The sequence below is a fragment of the Apus apus genome, chromosome 3 (assembly GCF_020740795.1).
Source record: "Apus apus isolate bApuApu2 chromosome 3, bApuApu2.pri.cur, whole genome shotgun sequence".
NCBI classification, from domain to species: domain Eukaryota; kingdom Metazoa; phylum Chordata; class Aves; order Apodiformes; family Apodidae; genus Apus; species Apus apus.
The window spans coordinates 78,274,983-78,300,916 of record NC_067284.1 but is presented as its reverse complement, the minus strand read 5'-3'; the positions used below and the strand labels follow the sequence as shown (position 1 = coordinate 78,300,916).

At 35.7% G+C, this 25,934-nt stretch overlaps 1 protein-coding gene across 1 annotated transcript in view; it reads left to right on the top strand.

The window, feature by feature from the left end:
- The window catches only part of TTC27 (tetratricopeptide repeat domain 27), a 118,623-nt gene that overhangs the window by 22,615 nt on the left and 70,074 nt on the right, over positions 1-25,934 (top strand). The window contains exons 6-9 of the mRNA XM_051615309.1: positions 2,050-2,214; positions 6,146-6,282; positions 7,908-8,020; positions 17,087-17,153. Coding sequence (XP_051471269.1) covers positions 2,050-2,214; positions 6,146-6,282; positions 7,908-8,020; positions 17,087-17,153 — 482 coding nt within the window. The remainder of the gene's footprint in view (positions 1-2,049; positions 2,215-6,145; positions 6,283-7,907; positions 8,021-17,086; positions 17,154-25,934) is intronic.

Below are 25,934 nucleotides of genomic sequence, written 5' to 3'. Positions count from 1 at the left end.
TTTGTTGGCTGCTGCATCTAACAGTTTATTTACTTTCTAATTAAAGCCATCTGGTATTTCAAACAAGTACCTTAGTATTCTATGAAATAAATACTTAATAAACTTTTTAAGCAGTCTTTGATTAGGGCTTGAAAAACCCATCTCCTTGTTATGTATCAACTTGACTAGAAAAACCTTGTCTGAATTACTAGAGAAAAAGACCTTCAAATTCTGGAGAAACTATCTTTCCTATTTAAAAAACATTGTTCTCAAGTGTAAAGTCAACATCATCACCTGAACAGAGAGAACAGCTGCAGTGATCCCCTGCTGTTCTGAGGCAGCTGTTCTCCAGGGCTCAGTGAAGTTTTCCATCCATGTGGCCCTGTGCCAAGCATGGTATGGGATCCCAGTGGGGCGTCTCAAGTTCAGGGCATCGGTGCTTCTGTGGAGCTACGTCAATACTAGTAATGATGAGAAGCTTTCCACAAAAGTTCTTTAAGGTGTCAAAGGTCTCAAATGCCTTAAACTTATGCAGTTTTGGGATTAGCACTGTAAGGAAGTGATATTTATAGAAGAAGTGGTAAATGCATAATTTCAGTTCATTATAGCAGTATATATGGCTTTAGTACAGGTAATGTTATATACAGATAATTGAAATTCATTAGCTATGGAAAATCAGGAATGTATGATTATAGACAATAACCTGATTTTTTTTCCTTTGAAATTGAATAAAAATAATTCAATTGGAAAGCTGCATTTTTGTGCAGTTTCCACATGGGTACCTGCACATTCAATATATTGCAGGCTTCATTGGACTGACAAAAGTGGCTCAGACTGTGCTGAAAAGCCAATATAAATCCATGTTTTTTTATAAAGCCCTCAATGCATTTTTGAGTGCTTTTAATAATACTTAATAGAAACCCCTGTTTTATTTTTCCCTTATGTAAATAGGATTTTTGTCTTTTGGGAAACCATTAAAGTGGCATTGTGTATGTACAGAATGTGAAAAGCAGGTGAAGACAGCAGATGTCCTAAATCCTTTACTGATTCCACCCCCACATACACACTCTTTTTACCAAAAAAAAGGAAAAAGCAAAGCTTATGTTAGAAAGGCAGATACTTCATGGTCCTGTGGGGATTATGCTCCTTTTTTAAAAAGAGAATGTGTTAAATTCTAAATGGGACAAAACCATTAAAACCTCATATTGTTTCTTAATGAAGTGTATACATTACCGAAATTAAATATTTTCTGACAAAATAGAGAAATAAAGCCCAAAGCAAAACCTACTTCCATATAAGAATAACTAACTTGAATTGTTTTAAACTTAATGGTCTGTATTTTACTAGGCAAGAACATTCTATTGTAATTTACTGTGTTTGATAGATAGAATTTAAATGTATAAGAAATACAAATGCTTCTGCGCTGGATGTAAAAAATACCATGTTCTTTCCTAAAGATTTCAGATTTATTTACAGAGGTGTTTTCTCCTATTCAGATGGAGAACAGAGAACATGATCTTTATCACTCAGCAAGCCAGTAGTTATAAAAAACCAAAAACAAACCTCTCCAAAAAAACCCCAACCAAACAAACGAAAACCAAAAATACGCATGCAAAAACCCAAATAACTGAAAACCCCTGGAGTCCCAAGTCCCCATTCAGTGCTTAGTCTGCTGGTGACGCCTTCTCATTTGAAGTCTGCTACTTAAGGGGGGAGGGAATTACTTCAATATTCTGTGTTCTGAGTTCCTGTGTTCTTTAGCAGCTTCAAGACATTAGAGTGGTTAATTTCCTGCAAAAGTAATATGTCCTGATTCAGGTTTACTGTAAAATATAAGCCAGTCTTAAGCTTCTGTTTTTTTTCTAGTAGTAATCCTTAGATATAAAAGTTGAAAAATGCATTAAATACACCAACTGTGGATTTTTAAATGTGTGGAGGTATAAAGAGCAACAGTTCTGTTTTAAGCATAACAGACTTTCCCTCCCTGTATTTTAAATGTATTTTAAAAATATCATTCCCCTAAACTGCAACCTGATAGCTGCTCTTTTTTTGTTTTGTTTTCATTTGCAGTGACAGAAGCAGAAGCTTTGTTTACAGGTGGTGAAAGCTGGCACTTAGCAGTTCAGTTTCATCTTGAATGTGCCTATACATTTTTGTATTACTATGACTATAAAAAAGCTAAACAGTGTTTCAGTACAGCTAAAGATATAACGAAACTGCAGATTAATCTTACAGGTAAGTTTTGCTTGTACAGTGTATGAGGATGGCTGGTTGGGTCAAACTAACCTATAGCTTATTGCAATTTTTTTTTATTTTAAATTTTTTTTACATATCCAGGTAAAAAGAACTGTATTTTGAAAAATCTTGGCTTTTACCTGGTAAGAATTATTTTTCTTCTAAGAATTATCATAGCTTGGAAAAAAGAAGAGACACATGCCACCTTAGGTACCATATCATCTCTAATATGGGTGTCTGAGCAGCTGTGGTATTATGATCCTTCCTTCTCGTGTTTCATATAAAATTGTAGGTCTAGTTGTCTCTTTTATGGGACTCCTGAAACTAGTCAGTGTCATGATTAATATTTTTTGTTTCTTTGGAGGCACTTCTAAAGACATCTGCAGGATGATTTGTCTTTCACCTTTTAAGCCACTAGCTTATTCCAGGTAAATAGCATTTTAAGGTTACTTCCAGGACTGCTGTTATCACAGGAAGTAAGTAGAGAAGTCAAATTTCTCATAAACAGAAATATCAAGGGTCCAATCACTATGAAGACTTTATAATTATCCCTTCAAAACCTATTATTTGGAGTCAGGCAGATGAGATTGCTGTCCTTGAAGCTCCATTTGAGTTACATGTATAGACATGGGACTGTTAGGTCTAGCTGGTCCTGCTACGTAATCAAAATGCCATAAAATGCACACATTTTCTGTGTGAGAACTTTTGATTGGCTTGAGTACAAATGCAAGAGTATAACTTTTTTAAAGACTTACTTGTGGAAAACACTAAGGAACTGAAACTTGCAGCCTCCTTATCTGTTACACCACTGTGTCACAAGCCTCGCTGTTCCTTCATACTTAGGAGCCGCAGCTACCCCTGCTAATACCCTGAGTCACTTTAAGATTTTAATTTTAAAAAAACACAAAACAAGCAAACAAAACCCCAAAAAACTCACACACACAAAAAACCCCCACAAAACCGAACATTTGTGGGACTCCATGCTAATTTCTTCAAAGGTTTTAAAAGTTTACTTTGCAAAATCTGTAATGAAAACGTTGTAACTATGATTGTATTCAATGGTATCTGCTACCCAGGAGTAATTTCCATATACTTGTTTGAAGAAATTTAATGTATTTCAGCTGATCCTACCCATTTTTCTGATGCACATATACTGCTTGTGTGACATGTTCCATGTGTGGTCTGTACTACAGACTTGATATTATGAGGTAGATTTGTTTAAAATAAACGTAGGTTTTTTCATGTGTTTTATGGAAAACATCAGTGCCCATGATGATACTCAAGCTATAAAAATTTAATTAACTAAGAACAAGTAAAATTAAAGTGGCAAGTGGCTATTCACAGCTACATGTTGGATTTTTTTTTTGCCTTTAAAGGAAATCTTTACATTTTTATGAATAATTTCCTTAAATCTAACCTTAGTAAGAAACCTCTTTTTTGAAAGGGGGAGAGGGAAAAGCAACTTTGGATGCAGTGGAATTATTTGTATTTTTTATTAATTTACCAAGAGCTAAGTCCCAGAGAGATATTGTGGTGATATAGTCTTTTGGAAAAATGTTGTGAAACGCCTACAAGTTCTGTGGTTTGTCTCTGTAAATCTATTAGAATAGTTATGAAGGATGTCTAACCTGAAGGCAACTGAACATGTGGGAGTTGTTGACGTTCTAGACAAATTCATTTGACATGCATGTTTGGGCTAAATGGAAGGAATGTTACATCATCAGAAAAGACTTTGCTTGAATATAAAAATTCAACCTCTAGCAAAGACATTTATAAGGCTTTTGGAAGGAATTTCTTTTTTAGGAGAGGATTCTAAAAGGTTTATATTCCTTAACGGTTGTAATCCTTGCTAGTTGAACATTTTATTAGGACACGGAAATGTATGCTGCTGTTAAAAGAGAGAATTTAGAACCAATATTTTCCAAAGTTATTCTGGAAATCAGTGAATAAATCATACTTGTTTTGGCTTATGTACTTTTTTTTAAGTCACATTAATCCAGGTTTGTTATGTATTCATCATATATAAAAAGCATCCTTATGTCCCTTGCAGTGAGTCACAACCATCAATAACTCCACAAAACAATTTCCAGTGAGAGAGGAGTGGTCCTTCTTGCATATAAATGAAAGATGGTAAAAAAAAAAATTAAAATCAACAGATCTGGAGGTTGAATAATGCTGAACTCCAAGATCTGCATAGTGTCCGCTTATTGTTTGTATGCTCAGTAATGCACCCCTGGGAACTTTCAATATGGGGCAAAAAATAAAGTCTCTGTGTAGATTCCCTCTCTTTAGTGAGGATATATGGTGGTATAAAGCAAGCAATTTTTTTCCCCCAGCTTAAAAATAAATAAAAATGCCTGTATTCAAAATGGTTATGTAATGTCCCTGTAATAGCAAGGAATTATTTAGTTTACAAAAAAAAATAAATGAGAGGTGTGTGTGCACATAAATAGATCACAGTTTCTGGTGGTAGCAAGAAAATGTATTGGTAACCAGCATAACTTTGCAAATGTTTTATTCAGCTGTTTAAGCAGTAAGGCATAATAGGAAGTTAATTACAGCATAATTATTTTCAATATTATTAAAATTGGGAATTGAGTGCTGCCACGTAAAATTAGTATGAATCATTTACCCAGTGTTTATTTCTGTATGTCTCTGTCTTCTCTGGAGTGTGCCTTGCAATTTCAAGGTCATGTTTTTAGAATCTTTTTCATTTCTTCATAAACTCTTAACACAGGGCTTTCCCATAAAAAGGGGTACTTGACAGAAAAGGAGAAATCAGTTTAATTTCTGGTTTCCCTGCTGCTCTCTTTCCATCTCCAGGAAGAAAAGACACTGACTGCTATTTCAGTGCCTGTGCCAGGTGATTCTTACTGACAATGGTCTCATCATCAGGCCTTTGTCACATGAGCAATCAGTCATCTTTACCTCAAAGATTTCATACCTTGAAAAATTTTCAAAATGGTGATGAAATAAGAACTTTTCTTGATCTTCATTGGTTCTGCAAAAGCAACAGGAAATCAGCATTCAGTTGTCCATTTCTGTTATTTGACTTTCACAGTTCACATTATCCGAGCATTGTATTGTCATAACAACAGTTAAGCAAACTTCAATAATATGAGTAATTTTATCTCCATTTTGGTTCTGGTTAAGATTCTGTTAAGTTACCATCCCAAAGTTGTTCTTTGATTTCTCTGATTGCAGCTTACAAACAGGTGGCTAATAGAGGAAGAACAGACAGGTTTTTCTTTGAAATTTGTTATAAATGTCGTTTGCCACACTAAAAGCTAGTAAAAGTTGTCTGAGGGTACAAGAAAGAACTGACTAAACAACACTGAAAGGAATTTCATTGTGTTACATATAGTTAAATTTAGCCTTCTTTGGTTTGCTGTTTCATCCTCTCCCCTGTTACTTTTACCAGTATCTTACATGACATATTCTGGTAACATCATGTCTGTGATCCTTTTTCATAGACCTAAGTCTTCAAATAAAGAGTTGAAATATTTAAAATTATGGCCTGTAAGATGTTACAGGATTTTCCTGTCTCCTTGTCATTAACTTTTAGCAGCCAAAGTGAACAACTGTTTGTAGTTTATTGCTAGGGAGTGAGCAGGGAACTGATGAAACTTGATGACTGAAATTTCAAAGGCAATTTGGTGGGTTATGGGGAATCTACCTAAAAATATCTTTTCAAGACTTGTCTAGCTGTGTTTGTATATTTGTAATATGTATTTCTTTGTGTGTCACAGCTAGCAGTGAGAATGCATGTACTTCATTGTAAAGAGATCAAGCAGAATTAAACCACTTCTGAATTTCATAGGTTAATTCACAAATATGTGTATTTTCTTTGCTTTCATGTGAACAACTTTCTAGTGTATGATGGGACTACTGGTTTTTAGTGTTCATTAATATAAACATTAATTTTCTGTAGGTGCTTTGGGAAAGAGAACACGATTTCAGGAAAAATATGTTGCACAGCTTATTTTGGATGTCCAAAGAACAGATGAATTCCTCCTTCCTCACGGTGAGCTAAGTCCAGCTCCAACACCTCTAGAAAACCTCACAATGGTATGTATTTAAGAATAATTGCTTTTATTTCTTAAGATGAAAATGTTCTCAAGGTGTTCTTGGGTGTCTGCAAGGGAAAAGCATGTGGCACCTAGGAGAAACTAATGATTTCTGAAAGTTTTAGGAGAAGATGTGGAGCAGTTGTTTGCCTAATATTAAAGGACATGGGATAAAACAGCGTGTGACTGTCTGCAAGACAGATGTGGCTACTCAGCTAAAAATGTGTTTGCAAATATGTTAATCTACAGTTTCTATATTAATTTCTAGTCTAAGAATGATGGAGTTAGGAAAACAGATGAGTGACAGATTTTCAAAACAGCCCGCAAGGCATCATAGAAGCACAAAAATTCCTGAGGACTGACAGATGTGTTTAGTAACAGCGTGAAGATAGGAAATTGGTCTAGGAGAAGTTCTGGTTGCATTTAAAATTATTTGAACTTCCTAAAGATGCCAGAGATAAATTGAGGCATTATAGTCCCAAGATTCATTCTTCAGGTTGGAAAGCCTTTATTAAAAAAGGTTATGCCTTGATAGACTTCCAGGTCAAGTCGGGATCTTAAACAAAAAGTTTTACAGTACTTCTAATTTGAATGCACAAATATCTTAGGAGGCTATCCTAGCTTTTTTTGTTTGTCCAGTGGTATGTCTTTAGCGTTACATTCAATTTGATGAAGAGAGATTGCATACATGTCAGAATGAGTGCTAATGATAGAACTACTTCTAGCAACCCATTTAAACATAGTGAGTGCTCAGGGGAGGCCACGTAGTGAGTGTCTGACTTAGTTACAGACTTCAAGTACAACTTACCTAGAGCTGAATGATAAGATGCACTGCTCTCAAAGAGTCCCTAACTGGGATGCTGAATGACAGTTTTTTCCAGTTATTCACAAATTTCTGAAGAATTTGCCATTGTAGTCTGTATCTGGTAATGACTTTAGTTTGGAATAAAACAACAAAATCATTTTGATAAAAATGGCAATGCTGTTTTGAGATCTAGGTATAACCTGGAATGAAATATATTATCCGTGCTAATAAAATAGTATATTTGTATATAATTTTAGTGAACAGACCCAAAGCTGCTGGAGTTTAAGTGAGAGTTTGAGAAAAAAAAAAATTATGGTATTTGGAATATTTAAAAATTACTCATGTTTTTAATCTATACATTCTCAGAGGTCCATGATTGCTAGACTGAAAACCTGTATGTTTGGAAAGCATTTAACAGTAATTTGTTTCAGATTGCCTGTATATATATGTAATAAAGGAGGAAACTGTTGATAGTACTATGAGCAGCAATTTGAAAGGGAAATTCCCTGTCAGCCCTTATTTAAGTATAAAATAAATATTAAGGTAACCTTAAAGTTGCTCTGCATGCTGTTCCTCCTGCATGGCAACCATCATACTTGTAGCAAAAGTGGTTTGGATGACTGGCCTGTTCAGTTATTTTTCTGGCCTATTCAGTTAGTTATTCTGTCATAATTATGGTAAATTGTGAAATTGCTTTTCATTTTCCATTTTCTAATGTTTGCATTGTCCTTTTTCAAACAGTTCTGTATTCATATTTTGAAGGCATACATGTCTCTGTAACTGTTTCTGTTTTGAAATATGTTTTTTTTCTCCTCCAACAGAATTATGACTTAAATGATGATACGGTGCTTAATGAGATAAAATTAGCAGATGCTGATCAGTACCAGGTGCCTGATTTGTGTGCAGAAGAGCTTGCTGTGATCCTTGGACTGTGGTAAGTTAGTCTATAGCTACTTAAAAAAGAGCTAAACAAAAACAAATCATACTTAAAAAGAAAAATGTTACACGAACCATTGTGATAATGAAATAATGAAGTTGTGAGTTGACAGGATTTTTTTTCCTTCCTTATAGGCCTATCCATATAGTCTGGCTAAAATGCTAAAAGGTTTGTATTATACATGGATGGCATTTTCAGTTATCTTAGAGTGAACATTGGTATTCAGTTCAGAATTTCAGCAATGTTTCATAAATTGCTATATTGCGCTTTTATCCTGGAAGATCGTGTGTATCTGGAAGGGAACAGATACCTTAGTGGTATCTGTTGTTGATTGCCATTGTCATCAGTGTATGCTTTTTCTAATGCAAATAAAGTTTTAGAGACTGACCTTCTTTGTTGAAGAAAGGCAGCCTGCAGGTAAAGAAAAAGACTAAATGTGAGCAATTTTTTTTTCTATACATTTACTGTGCTTGTAAGTATTTGTTGTACAGCAGAAGTCAGACATGCCCCTTGATTCAACTGAGATTTTTGTAGCTAAATAATGTTGACTCACAGTCAACAGTATGAAGAAATGTTCGTGGATTGCAGAACAAACGGAAAATTGTTACAACTTTTGGACACCATGTTATTACTTTTCCATAGGATCCTGTTGAATTACCTGAATACACGTTTCCTGCTGTGAACTAGGTTTCTTTTCAAGTGGTTTACAATGATCAATGGCTAAATAAAGTACTGTTACAGGATCAGTATAAACATTGGTACATCTGCCCAGGGAGGTGGTTGAGTCTCCATCCCTAGAGGTATTCAGGAAACGTATAGATGTGGCACTTCAGGGCATGCTCTACTGGTCAAGGTTGTAGGGGTATTTTGTGGGGGTTTTTTGGTGGTTTGTTGAGTGTTGTTGTTTTTTGTGTTGATGGTTGGACTCCGTGATCTCAGAGGTCCTTTCCAACCATGATGATTCCTTTCTCCTCCTCAATAACATTTTAAGAGGATATAAAATATTTTTGAAGTGTTGAAATATCTCATACCAGCTGTCTTTACAAAAATCCAAGCAACATCTCTCTGCAGTATGCTTAAGTCAGCTTGTAAATAGCATGCATGAGTCTGAAATAATTAGATATTTTATTTAAACCTATCTGTTACACTGATGTAAGGAAGTAACAGGTTATTTATCAGTAATTCATTTATATAAAAAGGTAGCAATCTAAACAGTACCCAGCCAGTTCTATGTGGCATTTGCAATTTGAGGCAGTTTCTTTTAAAGTGTTTGGCTAGTCTATTCTATTTCTTGTTTGCAAATTCCTTTTCTTGCAAATACTGAACAGTCTGTGGAACTAAATCTAAAAGAAAGCATTTGTTTCCTATAATAATGAAACTGTAGCTGAAACACAGTGCAAAGGGGAGGAGAAACTACCCCAGTCTGCTTACTTACACAAAGGTTTCCTAGTCTGTTGTATCCAGATTTTGTAGTATCTGTATAGGAAAAAAGTATCTAGAGGTGTTTACAGACCACCCCTCTGCAGAAATAATGCAACCTAGAGGAAATAATAAAAGAAACTCCTAGGAGTGCAGAAGCATCACTTGGCTAGGACTTTTTCTGTATTTTATATGAAAATAAGTGGTCTTGGTTGGTATCAAATTTAGTTTATAGTCAAGCCTTCAAACTGTGGGCAAAACTTTGTAGAGCGTGTTAAACTAAACTTTCAAAGGCTGATGGGAAAAGATACTAACATTTCAATTTAAACAAAATAAAAAGTTTTTAAAAAACAAGAATGGGACAACGTATGATTTGAATAATGTATTAATATAGATGTCAACATGCTGAGAAACTGAGAAGGGAATATGTTTCCCTTGTCACTTAGAAATAACCCAAAATTAGAATAGTCAACAGCAGCTATGTGTCAGCAGCTTGGAAAGAAAGTCCCTTCTTATGAATTGTTTCACCATTTTTTGAAGGGGAAAGCTTTTAGAAATTAGATACAGCTATACTGAAAATTCTAAGAGAGCAAAGAGAACTGTCTGATGGGTGATTATTTCTTAATTTTTTGCTACCTCTCAGGGATCAAATCAGGTCAAAATAGTGTGTTATACTGGAGGTACCTCAGCTCAATCAAATACTGTGCACCAGCATTCAACTGGTAAGGAAAGTATCAGGAAGCTTAAAGCCTAACTTTTATTATACAGTAATGTGGGTAATCATATATTACAGTTTACATAGTGAGCTGTAGAAGTATACTTGAAACAGCTGCATAAGCAATAAATAGCGTTAGGACTAATGGATTTTTAACTGAATTACTAATTAAATCGAGAAATAGAAAAACAAAATCCCTATATACATGTTGGCAATAGAAACATCATGGGAAACTTGGGTAGGTGAAACAGGAAAACATTAGCTACTTGAAATTAGAGAATCTAATCTTAGCTGTCTGTCTGTTCTCTAATGGATAGAGCACCTGCAAAGTGTGATTCATTTCACTTCAGGCACTTATTTTACAATGGATTGAATCACTACTTTTATCTGGATTTTTGCATGAACTCTGAAGGAGTTTTAGACAGTTAGCTAGGGTAAAGGCCTAAATTTTACATGGTTAAAGTTAAGCAAGATAGATCATATTAAGCTTATATATATAGGTATATAGAGATATATGATTGCAGCATTCTTTGTGCTTTATGGCAAGGTCATGCAGTATAGCTTGTATCAGAAGTACAGGGCAGCAACAGGTGAACAACTGTTTTAATTTCTTTTCATAGGGGAGAACCTCCTCTCTTTTAAGCCTTTGAGATGGCAAAGGTTATATGAAAATGACTGTGAAAGGCCAGAGCTTACACAAGTTGTCTTATGAAAAAAAAGCTACAACATAAAATCTTGGACAGCATTAAAGGTGATTAAGTTTTTTCTCTTACTTTCTGGTACTCTGACCTATAAACTCTGACCTGACAAACATATAATGTAAGTGTAAATTATTTTTTTTTTTAAATAAACCAATTACAGGTGCTAGACATAGTGATCTCACTATGGTCAGCTTATGGCAGTTTAAAATCATTGCTGCAAAATATATTGCTGTGCACCATTACGTACCCCTATGTGAAGAGATTCCACTGGGGAGAAATGAGCTTCCTGTCTTGCTATTCAGAATGCTCACATGAAAACATTAATCACTTGAAGTGCCTTGTGAAACTTCAGAAATGCTCATGAAGAGATCAGTTTATTTGGTTTGGTTATTTTTCATTCACAAAATTAACACAGCTGGTAATACTGCATAGAAGTACAGCAAATACTCATAACAATGCATACCTGAAAAGTCTGACCTATCTATTCTTCCACACGTATCTCATGCTAGCTAACTGTAGTTTCAAGCAGTTACCTGAAGAAGTAGAGTCTGAATTTTTCTGCACTAGCAGAGAGGTATTGTGCTGGGAAGCATAAGCAAACAAAAACTAAGCAGTTGTCTTCATCCATCTGACTTTATACTCTGTCTTCAAGAGTGACTGTGAGAAGATACCTGATTGTGAATAATAACAGGGCAAGCACGTGTTGCTTCCTTCTCCCTAACACTTTCCCAGGCTCTAAATGGTGGTTTCCTGAGCCTAATCTAACTTGCTTGCATGGGAGCCCTCAATGGATCTGTCAAATAGTTGTAATTTTCCATTGAGCCCATGTAAATTTCTTGCATCAGTAGCATACTTTGGCAAAGGTGTCTGTCCACATGTTTTCTGTCTGCTGTTAAAAAAAAGTCCTCTGGTTAGTTTTGCTTGCCAGTAGCTTCGTTTAGTGACTTAACTCTAACAATTTTGAAAACCTCTACAGCATTCTTCTTTGTTTAGTTCTAGCCTAATCAATCGTTCCTTTTCTAGAAGTTGTTGCATGTTTATAAGGCATAAAACATAATTATTCATCCTAATAAAACAATACTCATTCTAGTTGGTTGTCTGTTTCTGAATTTTTTTCATTACTGAATTACTGCTATTTTTTAAACAAGAGGTCCAGAATAGAACATATTATTCATGGGTGGACAAACGAAGGCTTTATGTCACATTTTAGGTAGGGTTCACATTACTGATTTGTACACTTTATGTAGTATGCCTTAGTATATTATTCTCACTTACTGAATTAATTACTTGCATTTTGATTTGCTTTTTTAACAGCTGCCTAGTACTGGAGCTAATGTTTTCATGCAGCTGAAGTGATCAGATCAGAGCCTATAATTTTTTGTGAACTGTGTTTCCTATTGTTTATTTCTTGGTATTTTTATTTTTTCACCCTTTTGCTCTATCCTTTAAGGTTTTTCTGCAGCTCCTTGTCTATTCACATCCTCACTTCAAATAATGTCATATAATTTGCAAGTTTTCTCACCTCACTATACTTTCTCCTGTTCCAGGTTATTTATTAATATTATCGCACACAGATCACAGCAGAAAACCTGTGCAGGAGTACACCAGTGACCTTCTCCATTAGGATGGCTGACTGTCTAACGCAATTTCCTATCTTTTAATCAGCTACTGACCTTTGCCAAGACATTCCCTCTTCTCTCATATGAACGCTCAGTTTCTTTGAAAGTGAGGGACTTCTCAAAAAATCTCACAGAGATCCAGCTGGATTTCATCAATGAACTGGTGTGTATCCTCACTCTAGTTACACCTTTCAAAACCTCCAACAGGTTGGCAATGTAGGAATTTTTTTACAGAAGCCTGACTGACTTTCCCCACACACATTGTATTTGTTCTCTAGTCCTTCTGCTCATTATATAGTCTCTCCTTACTTACCTGCAACAGATGATACATTTAGAAGCCAGTAGTTACACTGATGCCCTGACACCGCTTTTAAAGTCTGGTATTATTTTTGTTGCTCTCTTATCTTCAGGCACTGAGGTAGTTTTAAATGAGAACTTAGACACTGCTTTTAGTGTCTCAGCTATTTCATCCCAAGATTAACTTAAAACTTATTTTCTGAATACTGTTAGGTCCTGTTAACTTCTTAGCATCCAGCCTCTTAGCATGAAACCTCTTATGCAGAAGGGCTCTGTGGTGGGAATTTTACTGTGTTCTTCTACAATAAAAGCTAATGCAATGAATTCATGTAGCTTCTCTGCAATGGCTTTTATACCAGGGCTGTGATTGTCGTCCTGTGGACGTCAACAGTTTTTGTTCCTGCTGTATAGGAAGAAGGACTTAGCAGAGATTTTGACTCTTTTGGTTAGTTGCTCCTTAAACATTTTTGGACTATGTCATTATATTTTTAGAGATATTGCATTGCTTTTGGTTAATCTTCCAGAGTTGTTGGTCTTTTCTGTATTCTGCTTTTTAATACAACTTCAGCTATTTGAAGAAGACCGTTTTATTTTTAATAGTTTTTAACAATGTTCTTTAATGTTCAGTTCTTGAAACAGAAATATTTACTCATAATACAAAAAGGAATGCTTTGGAATGATTACTATTGATTTCACTGTTAAAAAGATTATAGCTAATTAGGTCCCAAATTATATAACTAACTGGGTGCTTTATCCACTAGGCTGCCAGTGTGGCTCTGATTAATCAGATTAAATATTGGTTGTAAGTTGTATGCTGTTGGCAATTAGCTTTTGCTGATTTGCTAGAAAATGCTTTTTTTCTGCTGCAAAGTAGATCTACCTCTCAGGTTCTGGTTTCATGTTTTAGCTGTCTTAAGAATGTCTGTTTCCTTTTGTGTTGTTTCCTTCTTCTGTTTCATTCAGCTCCCTAAGACAGGGCTCCGGAGTGAACAGAAAATACTTTGCAATGTTCTGATTACTGACTTCACTTTGTATTGTTGTGAAAAGATGCCTGATTGTAGATCCTACAGCAACAGATCCTAAATTCCACTCTTTTTAGGTTGTGAAATTTGTTGGGATTAACTTCTTAACTTGTACTTGAAATCAGAACAAATACAGGGCATAGAATGAAATGTTTTTGAAGTACTCTAAAAAGAGCTAACACAGTCATTAAAAGTGCTTTAAACCCAGCTACAATTCTAATCTAGATTCAGATTTAAAATATAGCTGTAAATCTGACTTGATTCAGTATGGAAAATCATTAAAACAATTTCATTTTTCTCTTCTTTTTTGAGGTTTGCATTACTGTATTTAAAGCATGTGTCTTAGAGTATTGTATATGATTATGGCAGAAATGGAAGTTAGAGACCTATTTTAGCACTGCTTTGATCTAGAAGAACTGCATATATATGCTTCTAAAAACTGTGACAAAAATCTGTTTGGAATAAGAAGAGGATTCATCCTTTCCGCTTGAATCAATGCATCTTTAGGATGCTGAAAAATAAGTTCCAATTTTGTCAAAATTTTGCCGTCCTTTGGTTTATCTGTGCTTGTCAAAAGCTGTGCTCATGTCACTTAACATTCTGGTCACCTTGGTGGTATTATTTTTATAATGTCTGAAGTTTTCTTGCTGTCTTTTTACTTGTTTCTCCCCCCATGGATAGAGAAATTTGATATTTTTCACCTGAAGTCACGTTTGAGTTAGTGACTGGTGTTTAGTGACTTTAGTTGACTATCTCAAGCTAACTATAAGTATTTCTGATAGCAGCTAACTTTGGACAAGGAAAGAAGTAAATGAAGCAGAGAAACTATTACTTGCACATTTTCATGAAAAAATTTCTCAAGGAAGGAAAAAAAAATTACATATATGACAGAATTGTTTCCTAGCAGTGTTGTCTAAAACTTGAAAAAAAGCCAACCAGTAACATTGGATTTTTTTCTGAGGGAAGACGGAAGAAAATGCATTACTGTAATAGTTAATAAACATTTATTATTCACCAGAATTCAGAACCTTGAACCTTAGATGCTGCAGTTATGTAATTTCAGTTATGGTTTCAGTAACCTACTTATTTTATGTCAGTCCACAAATATGTTTGCACTTGCACTTTTATAAAACTCTTGGTTTATGTTGCTGTGAATAATCAACTCCAAACCTGATATGCTTTTAGAGTCTATTATTACATAACATATATTGCAATTATAGGTGTCACCATTTTAATAAACTGAGAGCAGCTCTCTCTGTCACTTTCTGTGATAGTTGTGTTGGATTTTGTTTCCTTCATTGGGGCTTTGTAATTTTTGTCCTCACCACCCAGATGCAGGTCTTTGCAATGTGTCCCATCATCAAAATTATTAATGAAGATGTTAAATATAATTTGATCCCTAGGACACACCACTAGTCACTGGCCTTCAGCTGGACTTCATGTTGCTCATCATAATCCATTGAGAGTGGCAGTTCATCTAGTTTTCAGTCCACCATGCATTCATCTAGTCCGTATTTCATCAGTTTGGACTGCTGGAGATCATCTTGTCCAACTCCCTGCCCAAGCACAGTCAGGACTCGGCATTTCTGTTTACAGAACTGCATGAAGTTCCTGTCAGCCTGTTTCTCCAGCTTGTAGAGATCTCTTTGGATGGCAGCACAACCTGCTGGTATATCAGCTGCTCCTCCCAATTTTGTGCCAACAGCAAACTGAAGGCACATTCTACCCCATCACTCAGATTCTTAATAAAGATGTTGAACTGTATTGGACTCCACGTTGACCCCTGGACTACATGACTAGTTATTGGCTTCCAACTAGCCCTTGTACTGCTGATCACAAGCCTCTGGGGCCTTCCTGTTCAGCTAATTTTCAGTCCACCTCACTGTCTACTCATCAGCTTCTTTATGAGGATCTTATGGGAGACAGTTCTGAAAGCCTTATTGAAGTCCAGGCAGACAATGTCCACTGCTCCTCCCGAATTTACCAAGCCAGTCGTTTCATCATGTGAGGTTATCAAGTTGGACAAGCATAACTTGGTGAATCTGTAACAACCACTTCCTCCATGTATTAGGATATGGCTTCAAGGAGGATTTGCTTTGTATCTTTTCCAAGGAATGAGGTGAGGCTAACCTGGATCCTCTTCCTAGCTCTTGCTGAAGATAGGAGTGACATTTTCTTTCTCTCAGTCATGAGGAACCTCTATTGCCGTGACCTTTCAATGATAATTGAAGATCTCAACATGCAGCCTCTATTCTGTACCTTAGACTTGTGCCAAGTAACAAGGTTTTAATCCAAATACTGTTTTTTCTGCAGTGGTAATTGTATAATATGTACAAAGAAGAATTTCCAAACTAGCAAAAAAAAAGATTGTGACAAAGTCACGTTTCCAAAGTGAGGTATGTAAAGTAGGAAGCATATTTCAATCTGTGATCTATCATCACAATGAATATACTATCTTTGCATTTTCAACCTATAACATGAAGCCTGCTGCAAAGTTTAAGGAATAGTGTGATGAATTTAAGCTTATTTTTGTAGTAATTATATAGGTTTACGGATGATCCCTGCTCTGTGGTATGATTTAGGATATATTTTCACTTGGTATCGTTTGTTTTCACAGGGAACTTGATTTGTAGCCTTGTTGCTCTTTGTGCCACTTGGAGGTATCTCCTATAGTATATTTGTAAATGTTGGTGGATTGTTGTCTAAAGGCGAATATCCACCCATTGTGGAGTTGTAAGCCCAATTTATTTATCATCTTTGTAAACTTATCCAATTGTGGAAAAAAATAATTTTAATTCCTATCTCTTATCAAGCTGTTGGTGATGCTGGTTAGTGAGAGATGCATCTCTGTGATCATGTTCCTTGAGTGACTAGAAAGAGGGGGTGTTTTTGAGGTTACCCTTCAACACTTCTTGAGCATTAGTGGTTTTTTACTTTGCAGAATCTGTGTTCAATTAGTCATGGAATTTTAACTGAAAACAGACCTCTGTAAAAACAGGGAATGGATTTAAAATTGTTTAGGATTTGTGAAATTATTATTCCCATAAGCGTAAACTGAGCAAGACATTTCAATTTAAAATGGTTTTGGAAAGGCACTACTAAAATATCTTGGTCCCCTAAATGATTCTTTTTTCTGTGACTGCTCCTCGGTCTAGGCCTTCTGCACTTACTATTTGTCATTGTAGTTATTTTCCAGAATGTTCCTGAGATTTCTGCAGGTTTGAAAAACATGTTCTGCATAGTGGTATTCGAAAGCTTAAATCACCATTTTAATTTTTTTTTCTTTACAGTATAGACTTCCAAAAGAACAATCCAATACACAAATTAACTGAAGAGGAACTTCTGGCTTTTACATCAGTAAGTAATTTATCTGGACTTTTCAGTAAACATGTTTTCACTTAATATTTAAGTGAAGTATCAAACAGTAACCTGTCAATCACATTAATCATGAAACTGTTTGTCAACCAAGTTTGTTTTAGTATTCAGCTGTTTCATTAACTTTTTCTTATATCAAGAAATTAAAGTAATGCTGAAGTGCAGCCCAGTTTTGAGCCATCCTCCTGCAGGTTAAGCTTGACATTTCATAATTAGTTTTGTCTGAAAACATGCACAAAACATTTTTCATGCATTTTAGTTTTTATTACTTATAACGTAATGGTAAACAATGAATTTTTACAGCAAACTCTTCCTGTGGCACCAGTGTTAAAAGTGCTCTTGTTTGAACACTGGTTTTAGTGGAGTTTGAAAGGAATTTCAGCTTTATTCTGTCAGATTTATTCAGTCTATGTATTAGATGTTCTGCTTAGTTATATCTTCCCAGTTCAATGGCTGATTTGCTGCAGAACAGTTCTGTAATTTTAAAGAAGCCTAGAAAATGCTGAGTACTTTTTCAGTGTCATTTCTTTTTTACTCAAGACAAAACACAGTTTACTTCTTTCCTTGAGCTCTTCTGTTTTTGTGTGTTTTTCAACAGTAGTTTATATGGGGGTGGAGGAGGAAAGGCTGGTGATTATACTGCCATTTTTGCTTACTTTCCATAATGTTAGTCTTCATCTTTGGTGCTGTAAAGAGGGCTTGCTCTCCTACCCAAGCCTTGTACTCTGAGACCCTTTTGCCATAGTAGTGCCATCTGAAAAAGTTTTTGATAAAAATAAGTAAATTTGTGTTAATAATTTGCAGATAATATCTCAGCAAAAATGTATTGAATTTCAGTTGAGGTAGAATTTAATCCCTGACGCTTGTAGTTATGCGAAAGTACTATGGACAATACTAAGGTTAACTATGTTAATGTTTCTGGGGGTTTTTTTTGATGGAAAAAGGAAGTTCAATCTGTAAAAAAGAAAATACTTTTGTTAGACAGATAAATGTAAAATAGGTTGGTTTTAAGGCAATGTTTATTTAGGTCCTTATGCTAATACAGTACATATAAGATCTGCATGAAGGAGTGGAATGAACCACTGTAAAACAGTTTGTCTTATGTAGGTTTTCTATTCGTTGCTACAGTTATCATAGTGCCTTCTCATGATATGTTCATAGTTTATTAACTGTTTCGTTTTGAACTACAGTTTTGTTTTGGTGATTTTTTAAAAAAAAAAAATTAAGGGGCAATAGAGAGCAGGAAAAAATGGAAATGTAGAGTAAATGAAAGTGTCCACTCACTTCATATTGTAATAACTGAAGTACCCAGTAATGATATTAAAGAATTATGACAGTTAAAGGAGAGGAAAAAACTTAGAGAAAGAATAAATATGTACAAAGTAAAATCATAGAGTCATTCTGGTTGGAAAAGACCTTTAAGATCGTAGAGTCCAACCATGAGCCCAACTCTACCGCGTCCAGTGCTAAATTGTGTCCCTAAGCACCACAGCTACATGTCTTCTGAACACCTTCAGGGATGGTGGTTCAACCACCTCCCTGGGCAGCCTGCTGCAGTGTTTGATAATCCTTTCAGTGAAGATGTTTCTTCTAATACACAATCTAAACCTCCCCTGGTGCAACCTGAGGCCATCTCCTCTTGTATTGCTTGTTACTTGAAAGAAGAGACCAACTCCCACCTCACTACAACCTCCTTTCCCAGGTCTCCCCTCAGCCTCCTTTTCTCCAGGCTAGACAACGCCAGTTGTCTCAGCCTCTCCTCATAGGATTGTTCTCTAGACCCTTTGCCAGCTTGGTTGCTTTTCTCTGGACTTGCTCCAGCATCTCAATGTCCTTCTTGTACTGAGGGGCCCAAAACTGAACACTGTACTCAAGGTGCAGCCTCACCAGGGCTGCGTACAGGGGTATAATTGCTTACCTTTCTTCCTGGCCACACTATTCCTGATACAAGCCAGGATGCTACTGGCCTTCTTGGCCACCTGGGCACACTGCTGGCTCATGTTCAGCTGTGTGTCAACTTAGCACCCTAAGGTCCTTTTCTGCTGGACAGCTTTCCAGCCTCTCTTTCCCAAGTCTGTAGCATTCCATAGGGTTGTTGTGGCCCAAATGCAGGACCTGACAGTTGGCCTTGTTGAATCTCATGCAATTGGCCTTGGCCCATCAATGCAGCATGTCCAGGTCCCTCTGCAGGGTTTTCCTGTCTTCAGGCAGATCACAACTCCCACCCAACTAGGTGTCACCTGCAAACCTACTAAGGATGCACTCAATTATGCGCTCATGAAGCTATAAAAGAGAAGTAGCCATGACACTGAGCCTTGGGGAACACCATTTGTGACCAGCTGCCAGCTCCATTGTCAACCAAATTTGTTTTAGTATTCAGCTGTTTCATTAACTTTTTCTTATATCAAGAAATTAAAGTAATGCTGAAGTGCAGCCCAGTTTCGAGCCATCCTCCTGCAGGATAAGCTTGACATTTCATATTCCCATTCCCCAAAACTCCGTGTGCCTGGCCATGCAGCCAGTTTTTACCCACTGAAGAGTATACCAGTCTGTGCCATAAGTAGCTGGTTTCTGCAGAATGCTGTGGGAAACCATGTCAAAGGCTTTACTGAAGTTCAGGTAAACAACACTGCAGCCTTTCCCTCATCCACTAAAAATGATTAAACTGTTACAGTACATGTGTGTAATTTCAAGAAGTGCATATAGCTTCATTTAAAAAAAAAATTCAACCCTGCAATTTTTGTTCTTAAAATAATACCTTTTAAATTGACAGTCTTCTGTGAAAACACAGAATTTTGCTTTTCATACTCTATTTCCTGTCAAGCTCCCTGGACTTTTTAATATACCTTCTGCTCCTGTCTTCCCACTATTGTTTGCATGATTCTGGGGTGGAAATGCAGCCATTATATACCTGAATCTCAAAATAACTATCTACATACTCTGTCCTTTTAATTTTACGTGGAGTGATGTTGTGATAACAGAACATCTTTAACAAGATAGGCTCTAGTCCCATAAAGGTGTTCTTTCCAGAATGATGAAGCTGAGAGAGGGGTTTATTTGTTTTAATGCTTGAGTTTTCAAGCATTTAAAAACTCTTAAGGCTTTACAGCAGAGGAAAAGAAGTCAAGGTAGCACATATACTAGGCAAGAAAGATAATCAGCTTTACTGTCATGTTTTATCTGACATTACTTGAGAGATCATGTTACCTCTTATCTGAGATGTAAGAGATCTTTTGGGTGAATTCTTCGTAACGATGAAAAAATTAAACTGCATTTTTCTGCCATCTAGTGGCTGATTCCTCAAAAGTCATAGAAGAGATGATTCACTTGCTCCTCAGTTATTTATTGCACTCACTGTGCAGAGCTTATGTTTTCTTTTGTTTATTTATCTTTTTATAGAGCTTCTAAATCAGCTACAGCTTGCTTCACACTTCTAAGTTCAGCAACCCCTATCAGAATAGATTTCTAGAGAATCACAGCTGCTAGATATGTGTAGGCTTCCCTATCAGTTTGTGCTCTGAGTAGCAAAGAAGAGTGGTCTGTAGCAATAAATGAACAGGAATTTAGACCTGTCTAGTGGTGCAGAATTCAGTGAATGCAAGTGACTTAGAGAAGTAGATGGTAGCCTAAAAATTAAAGGAAATAATAAATTTCTGTGTCAGAATAGTATTCTTTTAAACTTGTGCTTAATGCTTCCAAGTTAACTGGATCTAAGGACACAATTCCATCTTACCATTATTTTCTTTTATGATCATGACCTATGCTCCTGAGACACAAAAAGGAATAAAGATTAATTGTCATATTACCATCCCAAATCTTTCCTGGAAACTAAAAACTGGAATCAGTTATTAGCTTATGTAATTTATTTTCAAGAAAGGCATTTTTGGAGAGTTTTCACCTGAGCCTAAAATTGTGGATAGTCACTGCAGAATTTAATGATAAAATCTCTGAGCTCTTCTGCATCTTAGCTCTGAGTCACCGAGGCAAGCAAATCCATCACTATGCTCCCTGGTAGCAGGGATGTTCTGTGTGAATGTTAACACAGCCTTGGATCTTAAGGTGTCTGTTAGCTGAGTGAATAAGTGGCAGTGCAAATGTTAAACTTGTATTTAAGGTATTTACCAAACTTTGGTACTACCTAATCAAACAGGCAAATGAGCACTATGCCAATGCTGCTCTAGTAATTTCCTTAGCATCATTTAAACTGATAAATGTGTGTGTGTGTGTGAGCAGGCATCTTCTCAGCCTACACGTGGATTCCTAAATCTGCAGGCTGGTTAGATGGTTGTCATGCATTCATCTGATATCTGCTGAAATTTGTTTCCTGAAGAAAGGAGGGCATTTCAACATATCTTAGGAAACTTGAGAAATTGATTTTTAATAGATCAATGGATCATCAAGGTGTCATCTTGCTTTTGATATTCCCAAGAAAATGCATGTGACCTGCAGTTTCTCTCTAGCAGGGAGAATTCAAGTCCCACGTATTATGAGAGTAAAAGGATGATAAAAGTGAACTGAAGTAGATTATGTGGTCCTACTTCATCCTAGATATACTTTGGCAAATATGAATTCTAAACTCACTTTTATATCTGTAGAAGTTGAAAATTAATATATCTGTAAGATATATATTTTTTTTTTATTTTTTTTTTAAACAACATATCTTACAGTCTTAAAAGTAACACTATTAAGTCACTATTAAGTCACTGCTTGGTGACTACAGTGAAATACAAAAGGATTGCTGCTTTTCATTTACTGAAATTGCTTGAGAATAGTTGCCATTATACTAAAAGTACTAACTTTTCTAACTAAGAATTACTTTTAGTATTGTTAAATTTTGAAGCAAGGTGTAGGAGTGGATAAAGTCCTTTGTACTTGTGTATGTAATCTCGTTGGCTAGGAAAGCTCCTCTTACTACAATAATTTGGACTTCAGTGCTTGAGGTGTGAAATACTCTTTTTCTCACATATAACAGTTTAGGGAAACATGTAGTTAATTCTGTTATGGTAAGCACTTGGACTTCTAAGAAAGATAAGATCTCATTTAGGAATCAAATATGACATAAGCTGCAGATAAATTGTTGTCACGGTTTAACTCAGGTTCAACAGCAACGCTCTCAATCCCCTCCCCCTCCCACCCAGGTAGGGAAGAAGAGAGAGAAAAAGATTAAATGAGCAACACTGTTACGTAAATGCATATGATATTTCAGTCTATTTTTTTTAATTGTTTTTAAATTACATTTAAAAAGACATCATTAGAAAAGATGTCTGCCATGTAAACATAAACTTTAGAACAAGAAACTAAAAAGTATTTCTGAAATTCAAAGTAGTTCCAGGAACATATGACAGCTCTATGTAAGAACTGCTAAGTCTTCCTTTATGTTTTAATTATAAGAGTATGTGGTTCTTGCAGTGAAATAGGGGAAGGATTAAATACTGGATGGTGTTGCATTTTTCTCTTACAAAAGAATATCCAAGATATTACTCCTTCCATCTGTCTTATTCCTGACTTTGTTCAGGAGAAATACACTTTTTGATAAATGTGGTAAGCACTTAGCCTAGTGTAGGAGAATATTACTTTTTTTCTCTTGTTAGGATGTTATGATCAAGGGACTATGAGTGGTAGCAACAGTATTAACCTGTAGGGGACTGAGGAGAAAAAGCAACCAGAGACTGTAGAAGAGAAACCTCTTGTTTTGTGCTTCTTGCATCTTAGCCCCATATTTGTATCTTTTGGAATCCATAGACAATGAGAAGTGAAAGAAAAGAGACTATGGAAAATTTAGTTGCATTGGTTTGTTAATACTTCTGAGACTTCTGTCATTTATGGAGAGTAGAGCAGTTGATTTCGTTAAGTGGTAAAAACAGGAACAGGAATCTCTGACAGCTTTCTGTCTATTGACACTTTGAATGGGTGAGGATATATTTCTTAAAGAGTAAAAAAAAGTGTAATAGCTTTTGTATTGCTTAGGTTGACAATTATTCACCATCTTGTAACAAAAATACCTGATAATTTTGAAATTTTTCCAATAATTCCATGAAGGATAACAAGGTCTGATCAAAGAACTAGAGAATGTGGAAGTCTGTCAAAATCCAAATACTGTTCATTGGAAAGATGGACCATCTGGGAATGCTTCATGTCTCTTTTTTCTTCCACTGTGTTGAGCTACTGATGCCATAAGAGACTGTTTTTACTAAGGAATTTGAGAATGGCTGATCATATATTTTTTTTTCAGAAGTGGGCATTTATCGAGTGTAATAGAAACTGACATTGTATCTTTGAAATCACAGCAGAGAATTGTAGTGCACATTTTATTGAGTGTGTGTGTGTATGTGTATATAAATACTTTTTCTGCTTTTCACTGTAGGAAGCAGGGTTTGGGAGGAGGGAGTGGAGGGTGGAAATGGGAATGCTTTGTTTTTCTCATCTTTTGTATGGCATTTGTGATGTTAATGTGGAACTAGGGAGCAATCAAATCACAGCATATGATATTTTTAATGTTAAGCCTTCCTATCAAAATCTCTATAAAACTAAGATGTCAATTTGGCTTCTAAAGAGAAGCTGTTTATATAGCTTAAATAAAAGCAATGCATTTTTCTCTTCTGAGAAAATGGCTGCAGTTTTCTTTGTTTTATAACCAGCAAGAGTACTGAAAAGCTCATTAAGAGTGCCATGTGTCTCTACTGCTGTAACTTTTGTGGCTTTATAAAAAGTCTCTTTCACTTCTTTTCTAAGCAGTATTGCCCACTTTGAATAGGCTCTGTTGGTTACAAGATTATAACACTGCAAAGACTCCCTCAGCGAAGCCTTGCTAGTACTAGTAAGACTTTTTTATAAAGTAAATGAATTCAAAGGTATTCAGTCCTTTTTCTCTTTCTCTCTCTTTTTTTTTTTTATAAGTACTTTTATTCAAAAGTCTGAATCATTTTCCAGGAATGTCAGGATCTAAGCACTTGTTGCTAATTTAATGCATGTATGCTTTCTGGCCCATCACGCATTACTGGGAAACTGGATTGAGAACAGCAAAAGAGAAGCTGCCTCTTTTTGCTGGAGTATCATGTGCAAGGACTCAACTAGATTTTTTGGAAGCTTATTCACAAAGTGGCTGGTACTTAACGTTTACAATGGATTGTGCATAGGAAATTAACCTAGTGTTTTGAGTTATTTTTGCTGCTGTTGTGTATTGTGTGCATTTAGATGTTTACAGGTAAAATAACTGGGTGTTGTAGTACTTGTGTTGTGGGGTAGAGGAGAAGATAGCTTTCCATTCCAAAACTAGGATTAAGTAACAGTTTGTTTGAAGTTGTTTTATTTTATAAATATCAGATTTCAACACAATTGACACTTTTATCCCTTTCAACTTTGTTCTCTGCTGTGGTCTACATTCTTCCCTGAGTCAATGGGATCCACAGCTCTGCTTGCATCATATCTTACAGGAGATTAGTCCTTATTTACTGTGTGCCTTTCTGAGCTGTAAGAAATTTTGGATAGCCTTTCCGTTCCAGATAGTGTGTGTTCTTTAATATAATCTGTGCAGAATTACTCAAGCAATAGATTTTAGTGGTCTTACTAAAATCACAGTGGTAAGAGAACATGAAAATCATGTTTAAATATTAATAGATTATTTGCTTGTCTAAAGGTTTGAGAAGTTAAGCAGACAAATTTGATGACAGTTAGTAACATTTTTTTCCCACAGCAGCCTTTCTTCTCCCCCTCCTCCTTCCTTTTTATCTATCAGCAGCTCATTTTTTCTAGCAATCTCTTTGACAGCCAGTTGACATGTTGCAGGCTTCCCTTCCCCCTCGTGTGTGCTCCACCAGTTCTAACTATCGTAATTTACTTAAGCAAGAAAGATCTCATTGCAACAAGATGATGTTAAATGTCCTATATTAAGACTTTCTCACTATTCTGTGTCGTGCTTAATATTCCCATTTTGACAATATTCTGATGATCAGTGCATATGTTATCAGTACTAGCAATCACTTTTTTCTTTAGTGATTTATATTCTACTGATCTGCCTTTATGGCTGGGGAAGGGGCAGATGAACTAAACAAGGGGTAAATCCAACTCCTCCTTTTTTTCTAAGTAAACTTACATTTTTGTTCTTTTACTGTATGTGAGGAAGGATTTTTCTTAAAGTTTATTTAGCTGTCCTAATGTCTTACCCGCATCTTCTCTGCTAGTTTTAGTATTGTCCCTTCATTTGTTGTTTTCTTGTTTTTTTTCCCTAACCCAACATTTCAAGTATTACTCTAATCTTATTTGGTCCAGAGCATCTGAAAAAAATGAAGGTGTTTGAATTCCTGTTTACTGTCCAATTTGCTACTCTCGCTAAGCAACTGAGTTTAATTTTCTCTGACTGTATTGTATCTGTAGTTTGGGCTGGAAGTACAACATTACAGCACCCCAAGCATTCTTTCTGGTCCATGCTAGCAGATGAAATATTGAAAAAAGTAACAATTTTTTAAAATTTATTACACAAATTAGGATAGGTTTGAATAGAATGCCATAGTCCTTGAATGCAAACACGAGTATGTATTTTTTTTCTTCCCCTGCAAGGTGTCTGAAGTGTACAAATGTATTACTCTGTGATTCATGTATCATGGCTAAAATGTTACTGGTTTTTTGTTGCTTGTTTTTTTAAAAAGAAAAACAGCTGCAGTCTGTTCTAACTATTCTTTCACTTTAGCTGCTGTGGGGAAAAAAAAAAAGATGAACTTGATAAGAAATGTATCTACCTTACCATGCTTTTGCATGAATTTCTTT